The sequence below is a fragment of the Haliotis rufescens genome, unplaced genomic scaffold, assembly GCF_023055435.1.
Source record: "Haliotis rufescens isolate VD_foot unplaced genomic scaffold, xgHalRufe1.0.p SCAF_17, whole genome shotgun sequence".
NCBI classification, from domain to species: Eukaryota; Metazoa; Mollusca; class Gastropoda; order Lepetellida; family Haliotidae; genus Haliotis; species Haliotis rufescens.
In genome coordinates, this window is record NW_025963857.1 from 23,912,703 (window position 1) to 23,933,040 (window position 20,338).

The 20,338-nt window shown below is 41.4% G+C and overlaps 1 protein-coding gene across 2 annotated transcripts in view; it reads right to left on the reverse strand.

The window, feature by feature from the left end:
- LOC124116366 overlaps window positions 1-19,975 on the reverse strand; it is a 53,505-nt gene extending 33,530 nt beyond the window's left edge. Inside the window, exons 1-11 of one of the 2 annotated variants that reach the window (XM_048397766.1) lie at window positions 19,811-19,975; window positions 14,700-15,158; window positions 12,088-12,149; window positions 11,722-11,828; window positions 9,572-9,700; window positions 7,886-7,937; window positions 7,593-7,654; window positions 6,182-6,319; window positions 4,966-5,034; window positions 4,215-4,283; window positions 3,421-3,541 (exon numbers count right to left, since the gene is read on the reverse strand). In XM_048397766.1, the coding sequence (XP_048253723.1) occupies window positions 3,421-3,541; window positions 4,215-4,283; window positions 4,966-5,034; window positions 6,182-6,319; window positions 7,593-7,654; window positions 7,886-7,937; window positions 9,572-9,700; window positions 11,722-11,828; window positions 12,088-12,149; window positions 14,700-15,085 (1,195 nt within the window). In that variant the 5' untranslated portion in view covers window positions 15,086-15,158; window positions 19,811-19,975. Of the gene's footprint in view, window positions 1-3,420; window positions 3,542-4,214; window positions 4,284-4,965; window positions 5,035-6,181; window positions 6,320-7,592; window positions 7,655-7,885; window positions 7,938-9,571; window positions 9,701-11,721; window positions 11,829-12,087; window positions 12,150-14,699; window positions 15,159-19,734 lie in introns of both variants that reach the window. The other variant, XM_048397765.1, reaches the window with a different exon arrangement.
- Window positions 19,976-20,338: the final 363 nt, after the last annotated feature.

Sequence of the window (20,338 nt, forward strand, 5' to 3'; positions counted from 1 at the left end):
TGAGCAACCTCATTCTATAAGATGATGGAGAGAATCATTTCTTAAATAAACTTCCAGGACATTTTTGATCATTTGATATGGAGAACTTTTTCCATTGGATCAAGACCATAAGAGTAAGAGTAAGTTGAATATGTTCTAGAACATACGGACATGGAACATGCTGATGATACAGAATAGTAAGATTGTATATTGGATACGTAGAACTCTGGAACTGATCATCAGTTGGTTATTGGTGTTGTGATACTATTGTGATTTTTTGCCCGAAGGAAAATGCTCATATGTCTTTATATAGAAAAAGCAAAAACTTTACAAAGAAACATAATTTGATTATGCCTTTATAAGTCTTGGCATGTTATTATTCTCAGATAGGTACAACCCCAGATAGGTACAACCCAAGACAGATCCTATCTGAGACATTACCTTGTAAAATTTCATTGTATTGATTTTTCTGGTCCTCAGATGCATACACACAGAAGCTGTTACATATTGATATTGTACTATTGTATTTACATTTCATATTCTATTATCATTGGTCAATCACATGGGACATGCTCTACAACGGGAAGGGCATGTATAACCAGGGTATTTTGGAAAAAGGGGTTTTTAATATTTACTTAAAATATAGTTTACTAAATGAAGCTTTTGGGTAAAATATGGATGCATATGAGAGAAGTGACTGTACAGGGTCAGGGCAACACTCCTGGGGCAAGTGATTATTGGTTTTGCTTCTCTTAAGTGATAGAGTTTACCTTTCATTAGTACAATGAATTAGTAGAATTGGTCTTGCAATAAAAATGTCAGACGGGAGATAGATGGATGGAACAAAATTGTTAGTCTTGTGGTGATCAAATATTTATGAGTATTACTGCTTGATTAGAATGTCAAAATAACATGATTAAGTATGTTTTCGGTGCCTTCCAGTCTGGCAGAGTACTTGAGGGTATTTCATTATATGAGTATGTCCGAGTTGACCAATGACCTTAGGGAGGTAATCTAACTGGTTAGTCCGAAGGGCTTGGTGGTAAAACTAATTATTGTGGAAATTGGGGAATGACCATTATGACTCATTTCTCATGATGTCAAATGTGATTTTGGAGGGAGGAGCTAAAATCATCATCGATAGTATTTTGTGAGTTGTCCGAGAGTGGTGCGGGGAGTCGGGAGCATACAGCTGAACAGAAAGGTTCACTGTGGTTTTGGGATCCCGAGTCAGAAAAGAAGTAGAGTTAACGTTCATCAGAAAAACCATCAGGCTCTTCAACCATCATCTAGGTATGTGTTGTATTTATATCAGGCAACAACAAGAATATATCTGAGGACCATGTGTGTGTATTTATGATTAACTCTATCATAAATAAAAAGGACTGGAGCAAACCATCGGACTTGTGATTTTGAGATAGCTACATCATCCCTAGAACCAAGGAGTAGTTGATAAGTAGAAGTGACCATAGGTAGAAGGGTAAAGTACCCGGAACCTAAGGTTACACTGTCCTTTACTAGCTTACTTATTTGAAACAAAAGATTTACTTACAGTGATCCCTCGCTATTGCACTCTTCAATATAGCGCTAACTCGGTTATTGTGTGCGGTAACACATGGTTCCCAAAACTTATATACACTTTTAGTAAACTCAAGTCACTGACACGATGTCATTTCCCCATCGCAAAAACATTACCACCTGCACGCAACACAGAAAATACCAATCAACAAATTCCGCAATTAAATCCTATTATTACTATCTGGTTATTAAAAAAACACGTTTGTACCTTGACATATGTTTGTAGCATATTTTATTAATTTTATTTAAAATTTCATTCAATACAGTTTAGATCAATTTTGCCGAAATCGTGCGTAATGGGGTCGATAGATCGCACAACTCGCCGTTATTTACAACAACCACGGTCAGGTTATCGCTATTGACGCCTCGAATGAACTTTAGTTGACAACGAAAAGAAACACATATTAAATAAATGCCATACTTTCACTCGTTAAAAGTCCCGTTTGTTGTAGTTCGACAAAATGATATTTCATCAAAGCTAGGCCTAACGAAGCATCTAAAGTCGGAAAATGTTTCAACCTCGCGTTACAATTTCCAAGAAATTCCATTTCCAAGAAACATGTGCCATATATGGAAGTGTTACTACGATTTAACAATGAAACAGGCTTGGTTCTCGTTGTTGACCTGCCTGACATCGAAATGTATTAATCCCATTGGTTGACTGGCGTAGCTGTATGCAAATTACATTGTCAGTCTGGGACACTAACAAAATATTAGCCAATCAAATACCGTAACATGATCACATGATTACATTCGCGTCAAACTTGACCCAGTTCATTTTGTGTGCTCTACTTGTCCACGGGCATGCTAGAAAACGTATATTACACGCCCGACATCTAAACCTTACTTGGCACGGGCGTCGGGCAATGGTATTTTTCAACCCCTGTAGGAAGGACTTGTGCACATCCCTTACCAAAAAGGCAGAAGGTATCTGGTACACTCCAATCTAGCTACTGTCATAACCCTAAAGTTGAAAGAAAATAAAGTAAAACGGGTCCATACATTCAAATTCAGCAAACCTCCAACACCTGGGAGACCCTTTAAAAGTTTTTCTAAAACTGCCACAGCTACCAAAATGTATTCCATGAATTCTTAGGTCACTGCTTCTCGGCTTTGTCAGAACCATACCCCTGGAGCAACAAAAAAATCTTTGACTGAACAAGAACTTGAAAAGGGTTTTGTTTAGCATGTCTTATGAAGCCAGTCTGATGGCATGCAAAAGGGACTAGTGGAGATCCGGGTTCGAATAGGTCTTCAGCAACCCATGCTAGTCATAGGAAGCAACTCTGCTTGTTGTAAGAGGCAACTCTGCTTGTTGTAAGAGGCAACTAATGGGGTCGGGTGGCCAGGTTCGTGGACTTGGTTGATGCATGTCATCGTATACCAATTGCGTGTATCGATGCTCATGATATCAATCACTGGATTGTTTCATCCAGACTTGATTATTTACAGAACGCCATCATATAGCTGGAATAGTGCTGATTGTGGCGTTAAACAACAAATAAACAAACAAACAAACAAAGGAGATTCTAACACAGAACTAGCAAGACAGTTTCAGTAACCATGCCTGTTGTCAAGTTCCAATGATCGATCACAATCAATGATTGATCTGTTATTCTAATTACGTTTTAGCTATTCACGTTGAACAAAACCAAGAGTCAATTAATTCTCATTTAACTTGCAAGTAATTTGTAATGTGCTTTCATGAACACTTTAGGAAACAGTGTAATATTGAACTTGGAACAAAATGGGTTTCAAGTGTCGTAGCTGCATTTGGCTGGACTGATTGTTGGATTTTTATTCAATAATTAAGATTAAATGCCTGTTTCTATGAAGATGACACTTCTACTGTGCGGTACTTACCCAGGAGTTTGAAGACGGAGCTCGCTGACTGACGGACGGAGGAGGCAGGGTGAGCCAGGTGGTGGAGAAACGAGGAGAGGTAACCACCCCAGCATGGCAGCAGAGAAGCCAGCGGCAGACTCTGTAATAGGAGACAACTCAAGGACAGTGAAACCTGGATAATCTGGACAGGAAACACTGTTCATTTGGACATGAAACCCTGTTAATCTGGACATGAAACCCATTAATCTGAACATGAAACCCCGTTCATTTGGACATGAAACCCTGTTAATCTGGACATGAAACCCATTAATCTGAACATGAAACCCCGTTCATTTGGACATGAAACCCTGTTAATCTGGACATGAAACCCATTAAACAAAATGAGACAAAATCGTGATATTGTTCAAAATTTGATTATAGAAAAGTTCTTAATTCATAAATTCTGAGGAATTGGGAAATGTTTAATTGCCAATTGGAATCTCTACTATCATTAGCTGCAGAACTGTGGCTGAATATTGGCCTCTGAGCAGGGAGATACACCTCTAACACCCACACTACATCCACAAGACAGGGCTCTGGGCAAACTGGCTTTCCAGGTACATTCAAAAGGCAAAATTATGGCAAATCTTATTATCCTTCTTTTCAAGCCAAAACACATGGTACAAGTGTACTAATTATGCTTGTTGCTTTGTGCCACAACCAGCAATATTCCAACGCCACATTCAGCAATATTCCAACGCCACAACCAGCAATATTCCAACTACACACCAGCAGCCTGCATATAATGGAGTCCAGACAAGAGACATTCTCACCTTTACCACAGACTGACAGACATTGAGAAGACCCTCCGCTTTGTAGGCATCCACAAACTCTTGACTTTCCTGGCAATCACAGAAACATATCAACAATATTGTACACTTATACCACAAAGGGTACGACAAGTGGCCAGACTTTCAGGTGATGCAATACAATGTAGTTAGTTGTGGGTCAATGCTCCACACTGCCATTACAATGTCAAAACTGTTTGTTTGTTTGTTTGTTTGTTTGTTGTTTAACGCAACACTCAGCAATATTCAAGCTATATGACGGCGGTCTGTAAAATAATCGAGTCTGCCAGTGATTGACATGAGCATCGATCCACGCAATTGGGATACGATGACATGTATCAACCAAGTTAGCGAGCCTGACCACCCAATCCCGTTAGTCGCCTTTTACTACAAGCATAGTCGCCTTTTACGGCAAGTATGGGTTCCTGAAGACCTATTCTACCCCAGAATCTTCACGGGTCTGACCCTTTATCTGTGAATATTACAAATCTAAGAAAGGAGGATTAACTTTGTAATTATAAGGATTGTTTTTCATTTTGTATGCATTTACCGAAGGATAACTGTCAGAATTGATACACAATTTCACAGAATTTGTGACTGTCAAGTCAAAAACAACCTGTAACAAGCTTTGATAAATGTGGACTTATTTGTTGTCAGATTCCACACATGTCAGCTCTCAGACTGAAAGCTCCAGATGGATGTACTTGTTTAATCTGCTGGTGTCACACATGAGTACCTGGTCAACCTGTGTATGATTTCCTCCTCGCAACAGGGCTAACGTCTGCTCCAGGATTCTTAAAGATTCCTGAATAAAAACAAAGGAAGCCACGTTAAACTTTATTGATTGAGTAGGGTTTTACGCAGCTTTATGCAATATTCCAGCAATACCACGGCAGACACCAGAAATTGGCTTCACACTTTGTACCCATGTCAGGAACCAAGCCCTGGTCTTAGGCGTGACGAGCGAACGCTTTAACCACTTGGCTACCTGACCGCCCCAGTTAAACTATAACTGGGCCATATCAATCTATATTATTGCAAGATACCCCTACTTATTTTAAAATAACAAAATCTAGAATTCCGATTTTGATTGAATATATGCTTTTTAATAATTAATGTATTTTTTGTTTAAGGAACATAAACCTCAAATCAACCCTCACATTTCTTTTTCATTTTGCCTTCTGCGTGTTGGCATCCTGATTAGGATAATATATAAAACACAAAACTAATTTGGTCCAGTCTTACTACAAAAATAAATATCCTTGAGTGAGTGAGTGTTGTTTAACGCCACTTTCAGCAACATTTCAGCAATATCACGGCAGGAGCACCAGAAATTGCTTCATACATTGTACCCATGTCGGGAATCGAACACGGGCAAACTCTTTAACCACTTGGCAACCCCACCGCCCCATCATGAGGATCGTTTGTTTGTTTGTTTGTTTGTTTGTTTGTTTGTTGTTGTTTAATGCTGCAATCAGCAATATTCCAGCTATATGACGGTGGTCTGTAAATTATCGAGTCTGGACCAGACAATCCAGTGATTGACATCATGAGCATCGATCCACGCAATTGGGTCATGATGACATGCATCAACCAAGTCAGCGAGCCTAACCACCTGATCCCGTTAGTTGCCTCTTACGACAATCAGTCGCCTTTTATGGCAAGCATGGGTAGCTGAAGACCTATTCAACCTCGGGTCTTCACGGGTCATCATGAGGATTGACAGGAACAAAGTCAGACTACTTAAATACAGTTCTAGAGACTAGCTTCTCTTGAGAATGTTTTCTTGTTACTTATCATGCTTATAACAAACTTTGTGGTGTTGAATTCAACTTTCAAAAGAATAATATAACATCTTCTTTATATGTGCAATATTTTATATATTATCATTTTCAAAAGATGAAAGCATAAAGACAATTTTCTGGCTGAGAAGATGAAAAAAACATAACAACCTGGTTATCCACTAGACTAATGTAGGCAGATACCGCCTTCACTGCCGACTCTCGTATTGGAAGCTGGGAATGGGAGATAACTCTGAACACGACTGTGAGAATATCTCGCTGGACGAAACCTGGTATTGTAGAGGTCAGCTGTCGAATTGAAAATTCACATCAATAAAGGGTGAAATATATTAATTAAATATCTAGTGTATGTTCTACATAACACATGAAAATAATAAAGCACAAAAAGTGCCACTGACAGAAGACTCGCGATAGATGAGCGAGTGAGTTGACTTTAAAGCTGCTTTGTACAGTATTTCAGTTATTTCACAAGTTAGTGTCAGAGGGAAACCCAAATGATACTGGATGCAGACATTTTCAACTTGGTGCATGGTATGGAGCTGAGTAGTGAGTGAGTGAGTGAGTATGGTTTTACGCTGCTTTTAGCAATATTCCAGCAATAACACGGCGGGGGACACCAATATAGGCTTCACACATTGTACCAATGTCGGGAATCAAACCCGGGTCTTCGGCGTGACGAGCGAACGCTTTAACCACTAGGCTACCCGACCGCCCCATGGAGCTGAGTAACCAAGGATCACAACTAGGATTCAAACACACGGACTCAAACACGCGGCCCAGAGAGTGGAGGGTTGGTGGTTCAATCCCCTGCACCCATACCAAGGGACGTTACAATAGGGTACTTGTCGTTACCCTGCCTGACACTCTGCATTAAGGGGGTAAAAGAAGGACTGGTTGGATCGGAGTCAGTATACTGGGTCTGAGTGGGGTATTCATGTTAAACTGCTGCAAGGTATCTCAGTGAGCTAGCACTATAAAACCGGACTAGAAAAGGGTCGCACCCACGCACGCACGCACGCACACATGCACATGCATGCATGTGGCTATATAAGTACAATAATCTTAACTTATATGTGAAACCCCATTTCACCTGACCTGACACAGGACCAGGGATCTAAGTGACAAGGGACACAACTCTTATCCATCTAGGTAACACATGACTGAGCAGAGAGTGGGTGACAACAGTGAACCACAGGACCATGTAACTAATTATAACAATAAAAATGTAAAAAAGTCGCAAAAAAATCATAGACGAGGCCAAAGTCGTGCAAGAATGGAGTACGGACGGGTTGGTCTTGCGTCACATTATTGATTAAATGTTGGTTGACAGGTGGGTGTTTCCATACAATGGGAGCGACATCGATGTTGGGGGGTGTATATGGAACAGTTTTGATAGATGGAAAGACGAGGCTTTTAAAAATAGACAAAAAATCAAGGCAGGCGAGTTCAGCTATTTCTGTTGCATTCCTTCTCGGCCTTTGGCCTCGTCTATTGATTTTTTTTGCGACTTTTTTTATTTTTATTGTTATAATTAGTTACATGGTCCTGTGAGTGGACTCACCTTCTGATTCGATGTAGCTGTACCTCCGTATGTGTGTAGATGTTGTACTATTGCACTGATGCCTGCAAATAACACACAACAGAAGGAAAGTTCATCGGCATCCCAAGCAATGGTAAATACTTGTCATGAATATGTCAACTGGTTAAAAATATATAATCGATTTTCAAAAATCTCAAAGCTATCCAAAGGTACCAATTTTGGGCTTGGTGCTGATCATAACCGTGAATCTGAGATATGCAAAAACGATCAGCCAATCCTGGCATGGAAAAGGGACACAACTCTGTAGGACCTACCTAGCATGGCACCATCTACTGCCTGCCAGGGTGTGTGTTCATCATCACAGACCTGTGGAGGATACATGATGGTTGATCAGCAATGTAACAATACATGTTATGATACCTATCTAGATATTAACAGATGAAAAAATGATTATAGACTGTACAAGAACATATTAAGCTTGTGTCAAAATTAACTGAATAATGTCTTGAGAACTATTGTACACAATGCAAGGGATGAGATTTTTAACTATATTATCTTTATACCTTGTCACATCCCCCTTGTACATACTGTACTTTGGTGTATCACAAAGAAAAAATCATAAATCATGGCTAAATATGTACACAACATGACAAGGCCATTTAAACTGATCTGAACAAGGCTGTGTACCCATAATGACACTGCCAGTCTTTCCCTCCCTCACAAGGCCATACATACCATCCCTCACAAGGCCATACATACCATCCCTGTCAATGGCCATACATACCAGCCCTGACAAGGCCATACACACCAACCCTGACAAGGTCATACATACCAACCCTGACAAGGCCATACACACCAACCCTGACATGGTCATACATACCAACACTGCAAGGCCATACACACCAACCCTGCAAGGCCCTCCATATCAACCATGACAAGGCCCTATATATCAACCCTGACAAGGCCCTATATATCAACCCTGACAAGGCCATACACACCAACCCTGACATGGTCATACATACCAACCCTGCAAGGCTGTACATACCAACCCAAACAAGGCCCTACATATCAACCCTGACAAGGCCCTACATATCAACCCTGACAAGGCCCTATATATCAACCCTGACAAGGCCCTATATATCAACCCTGACAAGGCCATACACACCAACCCTGACATGGTCATACATACCAACCCTGCAAGGCTGTACATACCAACCCAAACAAGGCCCTACATATCAACCCTGACAAGGCCCTACATATCAACCCTGACAAGGCCATACATATCAACCCTGACAAGGCCCTATATATCAACCCTGACAAGGCCATACACACCAACCCTGACATGGTCATACATACCAACCCTGCAAGGCTGTACATACCAACCCAAACAAGGCCCTACATATCAACCCTGACAAGGTCATACATACCAACCCAAACAAGGCCCTACATATCAACCCTGACAAGGCCATACATATCAACCCTGACAAGGCCCTATATACCAACCCTGCAAGGCTGTACATACCAACCCAAACAAGGCCATACACACCAACCCTGACAAGACCATACATGCCAACCCTGACAAGGCTGTACATGCCAACCCTGACAAGGCCATACACACCAACCCTGACATGGTCATACATACCAACCCTGACAAGGCTGTACATACCAACCCTGACATGGTCATACATACCAACCCTGACAAGGCTGTACATACCAACCCTGACATGGTCATACATACCAACCCTGACAAGGCCATACACACCAACCCTGACATGGTCATACATACCAACCCTGACAAGACCATACATGCCAACCCTGACAAGGCTGTACATGCCAACCCTGACAAGGCCTTCCATACCAACCCTGACATGGTCACATACACCCACCCAGACCTGGTGATATACACATTCTCATTACATACCCACATACCCACATTCTAAGGCCTTACATACCAACCCAGACATGGTGATATACACATTCTTATAAGGCCATACACCCACTCTGACGAGGCTGTTCCACACCGTCTCTTGATGCACATCTGACAGGCAGTCTATGATATCTCCCAGGCCCTTGCAGCTGACTTTACGTATAGCTGACCAGACGTCTGTTAGTGCTGCTAAAACAAATTCCTGAAACAATGCATCACTCATTAGATAACGAGTGAAAAGCATAAACACAAAAAGAAAAGTTAAGAAACACATAATAAAATATGGATGGCCTTAGGGGTTTTGCACAATCAGTTCCAAATAAATTTAGTTATCTCAATGGTGACCTTGCTCCAGTCCGTGCCAAAAACGTTTCAGTCTACTAGCCTGAACTTAGTATCCTTTTCACTTACTGGACTGAACAGATTTTTACTAGACACAGTCTTCGGACAAGTGGCTAAAGAAGCAGACTGAAGGTCCACTGGGAAAACACGGAGCGTTTATCTCCTAATTACTGTAACTCTTTTGTTTTAGGCTGCATAAAAATATGTTCTTGAGCACATTTTTCTCATAAGTGAGGAAGGAGGTAGGACTTTATAAAACAAATTCTATTGAAAACAAAAGTGGTGAGAGAGGAACAATATTTGTTTCCCACCAAGAATACCAACATGGAGAACAGTGTGCTTTATAAGCTTGTATAATATAAATGTCTGATGGGCAGGATCTAAAGCACCATGCCAATGCTCAAGGAACTTTTCTGTCTCCTTTCTGGCCTTAGGTGTCCTTGTGAGAACATGTTGATACAGACTTGTAGATGTGCAGAGAGACATTGGTGAAAATGGGTGCCTTGCATACCAGGGAGTAGCCATATCATTGTAAAAGTAGTTGGCCTTTGTATAGCTTTGGATGGACTCCGTGGTCTAGTGGTAGACTGTCCGCCCGGAGAGCAGAAGGTCCGAGGTTCGATGCCCTGCCGCGTCACACCAAAAGACGTTAAAAGATGGTACTTGTTGTTACCCTGTCTGGCACTCGGCATTAAGGGGCTAAAACAAGGACTGGTCGGCTCAGAGTCAGTATACTGTATCTGAGTGGGGTATTCATGTTAAACTGCGGTATGGTATCTCAGTGAGCTAGCACTATAAATCGGCATCAGTCTGGACCAGTACAAGCAGCCACACAAACACACACACGAAGATGGACGTCGCTATATAAGTGCAATAATCTTGGACGCGACATAAAACCCCATTTCACCTCACCTCACCTTGTATAGCTTTGCTGAGATCACAACACAGAACTTGTCATCTAATCAGGGTTAGGTGAGCTTTGAACAGTATTTCAGTTATACTAGCTTGATGTGGGAGGAGAGCCCAAAGTGACCAGGTGCTGACATTTACCACTTTGACGAAACCAACACTGGGATGGAGTGGACTCGATTCAAGACGATCTGGGATTTGAACCAGTTACACTGTTTGAAATTAAGGGTGGCCTTGGGGTCCTTACCAGTGTTCCCGCTGGCTTTTGAAACTGCCAGTCCTTGTGGGCAGGCAACTCTAAAAATTACCAGTCCCCCCTAACTTTGTCAGTCCCAACTTTCAATAAATAAAAAAATGTATGAAAATTATTTACTTTTAATTCTTTCAACATCATGCTCAGTGCAAAGATGTCATCTCTGAAATAACTAAGTTAGATCTTTATGTCATTCACACAAACTTCAGTCACAATTTTCTCTCTCCTTTTTAGTATTTTAAGACAAAGTAGACACAAATGGATATTTAATCAAGAAATAGACCAGGGGAAACCCTGATGGTAACAGACAAGTTGACTTTGTTTGAAAAATGTACTTATATGAATATCACCAATGTTTTGTTCAACAACAAAGATTTATATAAGGTACTTTATTTGCCGGTCCACAGAGACTGGCAGTCACATGAATTACCGGTCCAAGCCTAAGTTTACCAGTAAAAAACTGGTAATTACCGGTAAACGGGAACGCTGCTTGATCTTCCCTCCTGGTATTGGAATCTATGGATCCCTAATTCTTTAACTTTTATAAGAGCAATGACAAGGATCCTTGATTTCAAACACTGTATGATCAGCTTGTCCTGGCATCAAGCAAAAGATGTTAATATATATACCACCTTAAAGGTTATTCTTTTCACCATTTCTGACCGGGAGCTTGTTTGGATTCAAATAATCCAACTGTGAGAAATGTATCTAATGCTTACTGTCACCAGTGGGAGAACGTGTGCTCCGTTCAGCTGTTCCCCTGCCCCCTGTAACCAGGCGAGAGTGTGGACCACTGATCTGTTCCTCACTATCGGCAGGGATGACGCTGCAACAGACATGTTCACAATCATACGGTAAGATTGACAAGCTGGACAAGTCAGTCCCCACTTGGTGTCAAGGGTCAGCTACATCTGTTAAATCATATTGACACATAGTGTCAAAGAAATGCAAGAAACAGATTTGGATAGGGACCAAAGGGGACCTATATCACAAAATTTATGCAAGTGAATTTAATTATGGGCAACTTTAAAAAGAAAAGGAAATGAATTTCAGTGAATGATTTAGATTTGTTCCAACCAACTCACCTTCATTCACTAGTTTCAGGAAACTCCTCAGTAACTGTGCACACACATGCTGCTCGGACAGCCTGGAGAAAACATGCAAGATGTTATCAAGGTAATCTACTTTGTTCATTTATATCTTATTAGTGGTAAGCCTTATCCCTTTACCAAAGAGTTAACTCCCTTAATAGCAAGTTCCTCGGAGCGATAGCCCGTTCACAGAGCTCTCTATACTAACGCTGCCACCAGTCAAAGCTCCCCACTGTGACAGATGGCCACAACCATGCTTGGAGTTGAACTCTCAACGGACTGAACATTATGTTTACAAACAAGTGATGACTGCCGTGATGCCAAATACTCTTATCCTTGCTAATTACTTTCTTCCTTTGTCAATTTGAATTTCTATTTCATTTCAATGATCATGTAATTGGTATAGAATGAATGTTGATTGATTTTTCGTTCATCTGCAATCTTGAACAAATTAAACAAATCAAAAAGTAAATTCATCTGTGAAATGTGGCCCTTTTCAAAATTCACAATGATGGCATTTCCAAAGACAAACAAAAATATAAACCTGACTACATTTGGGGTTAGTGGGAAAATTCTAAGATTCTTTTATATGAGTGAGTATGCTCTTAGGCCGCTTTTAGCAATGTTCCATCAATACGGTTATACCACGGCAGGGGACACCAGAAATGGGCTTTACACATTGTACCCATGTAGGGAATCGAACCAGGGTCTTCATCGTCAAGATTCTTGTAATGGCTGCTTCCACACTGACGGCAGCGATGTCACAGAGAATGTAATGAAAGTGTCACACTGGGAACCCAGTATGACAACTTCATTATCCATCAAGCATCACTTTTGTCATCAGTGGATACAGTGAGTGAGTATGGTTTTACGCCGTTTTTAGCAATATTCCAGAAATATCACGGTGGGAGACACCAGAAGTGGGCTTCACACATTGTACCCATGTCGGGAATCAAACCCGGGTCTTCGGCGTGATGAGCGAACGCTTTAACCACTAGGCTACCCAACCGCCCCTCATCAGTGGATACAGAGAAGAATCTTGAAAATACTCCCTCAAACCCCAAATGTAGTAATGTGTATACATTCAGGTGTAATCTGTGGAAATGTCCTTACGGTGAATTGTGAAAGGTTACTATTTGCCAGATGAATTTCGCTTGTTAGCATAATGAGACTGGTTCAAGATTGCAGACTAACGGACAAGCACCCAACTTCTTCGGGACATTCCCACTACACTAATGACAGAAAAGTTAAATCAAAATCAGAAATCACTTCGGTGAAACCCACGAGCACGGGTATGGTGCTGACAAACCTAGAAACATAATAAGGGCGAACCAGGATTCAAACCCACAATCATAGGTTACTAGAGTGTCCAAGGAACGCAACTCTGTACAGCAAATTGGGACGCCTTAGACGAGTGGGCCACCCGTGCCCCCTGCATGCACTTGTGTGTGTGGCAGCTTGTGCCAGTCCAGACTAATGGTGATTTCTTATTGTGTTAGCCCACTAAGATACCATGCCGCAGCTTAACATGAATACCCCACTCAGACACAGTATACTGACTCCGTGCCGACCAGTCCTTGTTTTAGCCCCTTAATGACAGCGTTACAACAGGCACTATCTTTTGGTATGACACAGCCTGGGATCGAACCCCGCCCTCCAAGTGGACGCTCTACCACTAGACCAGGGAGGTGGTATTTACTGTAAGGAGCTTGCTATGACATGGCGATGATGCTGGTTACTGGTAACCACAGGTAACTTCACACAGAGCTCAACAATATTCCAGCAATATCATAGCGGCAGACACCATGTGGGGAATCATATATATTGGATTGGAAAAGGTAGAGAGGGAAGCACATGACAGAGACATTATGACATTGTGAGTGAGTGAGTGAGTGAGTTTTCTTTGAACTTTTCTCATCAACTTTTGTACCCTTTGAAGTCATTGAGTGAGTGAGATTTAACGCCACTTTGAACAGTATTCCAGTTATATCATGGCGTGTCAGCTTAATGTGGGAGGCAACCCTGAAATGTTACAGGTCTCAGATGTTTACCACTTTGGTGAAACCCACACGCACGGGTATGGCGCTAACAAACCTGTAACAATCAGGGTGAATGGGAGCTAAACCCACAATCATAGGTTTCCGGCATGCACAAGAAACTTAACTCTGCACAGCGAATTGAGGTGCCTTAGACCGGGACACCCATAGCCCCCTCAGATAGATAAGCTATAATGTTATCACAAGGTTAGGAACAGAGATAAAGCCCAGAAGAGTTTTCAATCTCAAGCCTCCCTCGTCAGTTGTAGACAACATCAAAATATTTAGTGCAACTTTAAGTTCCACATCGAACACATTTACAAGACTGCAGTCTACTCCTGCCATCAGGTTCTTTTGATGACTGTCTCAAAATGTGTCAACATTTCACTGATCACCAGTGATTACCAACAGCTGAACATGCTGTCATAATGTATTTTTTATACAAAAAAGCAAATTCTCTAATTTGCACCGAAATGTATTTCTACAGAATAGGAAGTAATCAGCAACTCATGAATCCCCAAATCCACAAAGGACTAGTCAAACATTGAAAGAAAAGTTACAAAATCCTACCATTGGATGATTGCATCCAGCTGTTTATCCAACTGTTGTTTATCACGCTTGGTGACGGACTTCACCTCAGGCACACCCGTTTCGACCACTAGCCCCGAGTCAGTCAGGCTCAACCTGACCCCCTCCGACCATCCATACCTCCGCACAAATGTATATATCACAAAATTGTCAATTTCTGACTGTGTAAGATCGAGAAGATGAAGTTCGGAATGAACGGCATCAACTGCTTCAGTCCTGTGATTGGTCACCGAGACATTCTCCGTTCCTTCTCTCGGACGAGTCAGACTCCGATACACCTGCTCCCACAAGGAGAACTCTCTCGCCAGGGATTCACACTTGAAGACCTCTAGGAAGGAGCTGGCAAGGGCGCCAGTACCATGGGACATTTTGACTGGTGTCACACAATTCTGTCTTCCTGGGATTTTGTTGACGGCTTGCCCTCCTTGTGTAACATCCTCTCTGAAAGTGAAAGAATCCATGAGCAAATATTGTTTTCCGCTGAAGTCAGCAATATTAGGGTTCTATTAAACATGGGACACAAACATGAGTGAGTGAGTGAGTTAGGCTTTACGTCACTTTTAGCAATATTCCAGCAATATCACGGCGGGGACACCAGAAATGGGCTTCACACATTGTACCAATGTCGGGAATCGAACCCGGGTCTTCGGCGTGACGAGCGAACCCTTTAACCACCCCACACAAACATGAAGCCGACAGTAAGGGCAACAATCCACATCATCGGGGGCTCCTCACTCATCAATTCTGGTGAGTGAGTGAGTGAGTGAGTGAGTGAGCGAACGAGGGACCGAGGGAGTTATATTATGACACATCAGCTTAATGTGGGAGGAAAGTGATGCAGGTCTCAGATGTTTACTACTTTGGTGAAACCCACGAGAACGGGTATGGTGCTGACAAACCTAGAAACAAACTGAGGCGAACCAGGTTTCAAACCCACTTTCAAAGGTTTCTGGCGTGCACAGCTAATTGCGATGCCACCCATGCTCCCTTGGTGCTTATGAGAAGCATTAGACACTCGGAACCTACATAGCCATGTTCATAAAAGAATGCCCATGTTAGCACTGCGATATGTAGCCATCAATACAATACACAATGCATCACGATACATATTAACTGTATTGCGATACATGACAATACAAAATATACATCTTTAACTTTATTAACGAAACAGTAACTGTTTGTTTGTTTGTTGTTTAATGCCGCATTCAGCAATATATTACAGTGCTCTGTAAATAATCTAGTCTGGATCAGACAATCCAGTGACTGACATCATGAGCATCATTCCACGCGAGTCAGCGAGTCTGACCACCCGATCTCTTTAGTCGCATCTTACAACAAGCATAGTCGCCTCTTACGGCAAGCATGGGTTGCTGAAGACCTATTCTACCCCTGATCTTCACGGGTCACAATAACTAATCTAACTAGGAATAAATGTGAGCTTGAAAGACTGCCCGCATCTTACTAATCAGCTGTTTGTGATCATTCAACAGAACAGTTAACAAGGGAGAAACAGTTACAGCTATTTTTCACTCATCTGAAATACACAAGAATTTCAGTTCACACCTTTGTGCTGTTATTCTGACATATAGAGGGGGGCACCTATGATTGTGGGTTCGAATCCCGGTTCGCCCCAATTATGTTTCTAGGTTTGTCAGCACCATACCCATTCTCGTGGGTTTCACCGAAGTGGTAAACGTCTGAGACTTGCATCACTTCAGGCTTTCCTCCCACATTCATCTTCCCAAGGCAAGAGAGTTAACTGACTTTAAAAGTCCAGTTTCCACCCTTGCCGAACTAGGCTGGAAATCCTGGGCTCTATTGCAGCGCCACCAGTGGCTATTACGAGTTATGTCCCTTCTAAGCCTCTCCTTTAGACCAATCAGATTCCACCTCTCGTATCACCTGCATTTGCTTCAAACGAAACAGTGGCTCCCAGTCAAGACGATCTAGTCGATAATCATGGTCTATGTTGTGATAAAACGGGTCTTACATCGCGCAGTGCGTGAGCACCTTGATTACAAACATGAAAAGATTTGGAAATATCTGTTGACAACGAGTTGGCGGTGCACATGCTTTGCAAATCCTGCAATCAACCGAAATCTGCACGACAGTTTACGAACCGGATATCGATTTCGTTGCACGATTTTGATTGGACTATGCATAGACTCGTTAGTCCAGCCAAAATGTAACTCCATAATACCAGCCTAGTTCGGCAAGGGTGGAAACTGGACTTTTATCGTCAGTTTACTCCCATGCCTTGGGAGGATGCCCACATTAAGCTGACACGCCATGATATAACTGGAATACTGTTAACAGCGGCGTTAAATCCAACTCACTCACTGACATATAGAGATACAAACCATATCGTGACCTGTGTATCGAGATGCGTATGGTATTGTGGACTTAAATAATTCTTGGGTCGGTGGAGTAGACAAAGACCCGGGTTTGATTCCCCAAATGGGTACAATGTGTAAAGCCCATTTTCTGGTGTTCCCCGCCGTGAAATTGCTGGAATAATGCTAAAAGTGGCGTCGAACCACACTCACTCCCTCCATATTTCTTTGTAGAATGCTCTTTCAGGGGACTTCTGATACTCAAAATAAATTAAGTAATGATTTATTTTGCGTATTTTATCAGCTTATCTGGTATTCTGTATTATGTTATAAACTCTCATCTGTATTATAAAACCTGATTAAAATTTTAGGTTATAATTTGTCAACAATTTGTAGCTAAACACCAACGTAGCAATATACCAGGATCTTTCAGACCAAATAGATTCATTAAAAATGTAAAAGTTTACATTTCCCACCAAGTTAGTTTGTTTGTTGTTTAACGCTGCACTCAGCAATATTAAGCTATATTTTTATCAGTCAGTGCTAGATCCAACTCAAATAGCCAAAGAACTGTACCAGACAGTGTTATTTTTTTCCATTATCTGTTTTATTCAACTGTTCATGGTATTTATTTATTTTTTATCCATATATTCATGACTAAAATTTAAACTACTAGGTAAATCCCTGGCAATGAATCTAAAATGGATAAAAGAATTCCAGCTGGTCACATTGCTATTTGTAGAATACAGTATGCTTTGTTTGTTGTTTTACGCCGCTTTTAGCAATATTCCAGCAATATCACGGCGGGGGACACCAGAAATGGGCTTCACACATTGTACCCATGTCGGGAATCGAACCCGGGTCTTTCGGCGTGACAAGCGAACGCTTTAACCACTAGGCTACTCGACCGTCCCACCATGTTAGTGAGCCAGACCACCCGATCCCATTAGTCACCTTGTACGAGAATACAGTATGCAAATAAGGTTTAAGGTAAATGTTTGGCAAATAGGGCATAGATGAGATTTGTCAATGTGCACATTGATGTCACTCGTGAACACAAAATGCAGAATTAGCATCCTACTCTTTAAGTCATCACTGTACAAGGGGTGTGCAGCTATGTCAATGTCTGCTAGCAAAGAAGACAGTTATGACCTTTCAGATAGAACAATCAGTAGGACTACACAGCATTACCGTTTCACAAATTTTATTTTGGGTAAAAAAAGATATAACAAGACATTTTTTGTATCATCTAACCTGAAATCTACCAAGAAATTCATTTGCAAATGAAGGATGTTTCCCTTTCGAAAAAACGGCAGAAACATGAAAAGTTTTTTTCTCACATTGTTATCTCCCCTGTATCCATGACTACAAATAGCAGAAACTGATCATATTTACTGTAGTATGTAGAAAATAGGGTCTGCATGTACAATCAGTGTCAAACACTAAGGTCCCAATATACCACAATATGTATTGCAATAAAGATATGTTTTTGCCAATTCACAGCCCCAGCAATCAATGACAAGATCTTTGATTGTTTAAAAAAAGACGCAGTCAGAAATTTTCCAGCAACATCATGGAGACCTGCAATTAATAAAATCTGGAGAAGACAAGCCAGCGATTGATATTGTGAGAATTGGTGCGATTAACATGCAAAATAACTCATATTGACTGAACACATGATCCATAGGTTAACATAGGTCATTAGAAACCTATCTAAACTAAGAATCTCCAGTGAGCCAATGGCCGGAACTTTAATTATCTACCCGGTAAACTTGGAAAGTACAATGCATGGACCTTAAGATGGGATGGGCAACTCGGGTACTCACAAGACTTCCCGGCCCCGTAGTAAGTAACATGATATATCGTTTAAATACAACAACAATAAAAATCACATATGTTTGCATTTGTTTCTGACTATGCACATACTGTTTCTGACATTTATACGTTTGAATAAAAATATAACTTCAGTCGACTTCAGCGTATGCATGATCCGATCGTTTTATACGTGTGTGAAAATAGGTGAGGTGAGGCGTAATTGGGTTTAACGTCGCGGCCAAGATTATTGCACTTATATAGCGACGTGCATGTACGTGTGTGTTTATGTGGCTGCTTGTACTAGTCCAGACTGATGCCGATTTATGGTGCTAGCACACTGAGATACCATGCCGCAGACACAGTATACTGACTCCGAGCCGACCAGTCCTTGTTTAAGCCCCTTAATGCCGAGCACCAGACAGGGTAACAACAAGTACCATCTTTTAACGTCTTTTGGTATGACGCAGCCGGAGATCAAACCCCGGACCTTCCGCTCTCCGGGCGGACGCTCTACCACTAGACCACGGAGACAGTCTGTGAAAATAGCACTTCCCAGGGCTGCGGTACACAATTCCCAATAGGACATTACGTGCCCAACTCTTGTGACCTACAGTGGGTACTCGGGTAGGGTCGGGTAAGAGGGTGTGACGGTCGAGTACCAGGGTCGTACAATTGGACTCGTCCCAGCCCTACATGTATACGGACCTCAAAGCATTTGGGGGACAAACTCGTATACATGTTTTATTGTTTACAGTGACAAGCATTGGTGCAAGGCGAATGGCTTTGAAAACATTAGCATACGTTCAACATCACAAATCAAAGTATCATCAAATAAGACTACTGTTATAGATTAATATGGAGACTCTTACCGAGTCTAACAATATGCAAAACCGGCGAACAGGCAGGTGCACGATGACGGTAAATCCACTAAAAGCCCTTGTTTACCATTAAAATCAATCAAAGGCACCCATATGTCCTATTTTCTCACATGTCCATCATAAATATTTCCACTGACACAGCCATGATAATACGTGAACTGTCCATTCACCAAATGATGACAACTGAAATGTTTTGACATCCCCGCGAAAGCAAAATATGTCATGACGTCACTGGCAATACAATCCGGATTGTAAATACATATCGGAAATGTGGTGGGTTAAAAAGTAGAAATGTTACAGGAAATGAAAATCGAATACGAAGAGCCATGCGATTTCCAGTCATTGTCTCGCCTTTGTAATTAGTGCATGTGTGAAATTGTATCTGAATAATTATGTTAATTAGCACCTGCCAGATTGATACACACCATAAATAAGATAACATCAGATAAGATAATATTTTGATACCCGTTTTGATTGGGCAATTCTTCTTTTCATCTGTCATACACGAACAAACATTATTTGTAAATAAAATAAAAACAATGGGTTAGTAGACAAACAACGAACGGTAAATATGATTCGAACCAAACTTTCTTTA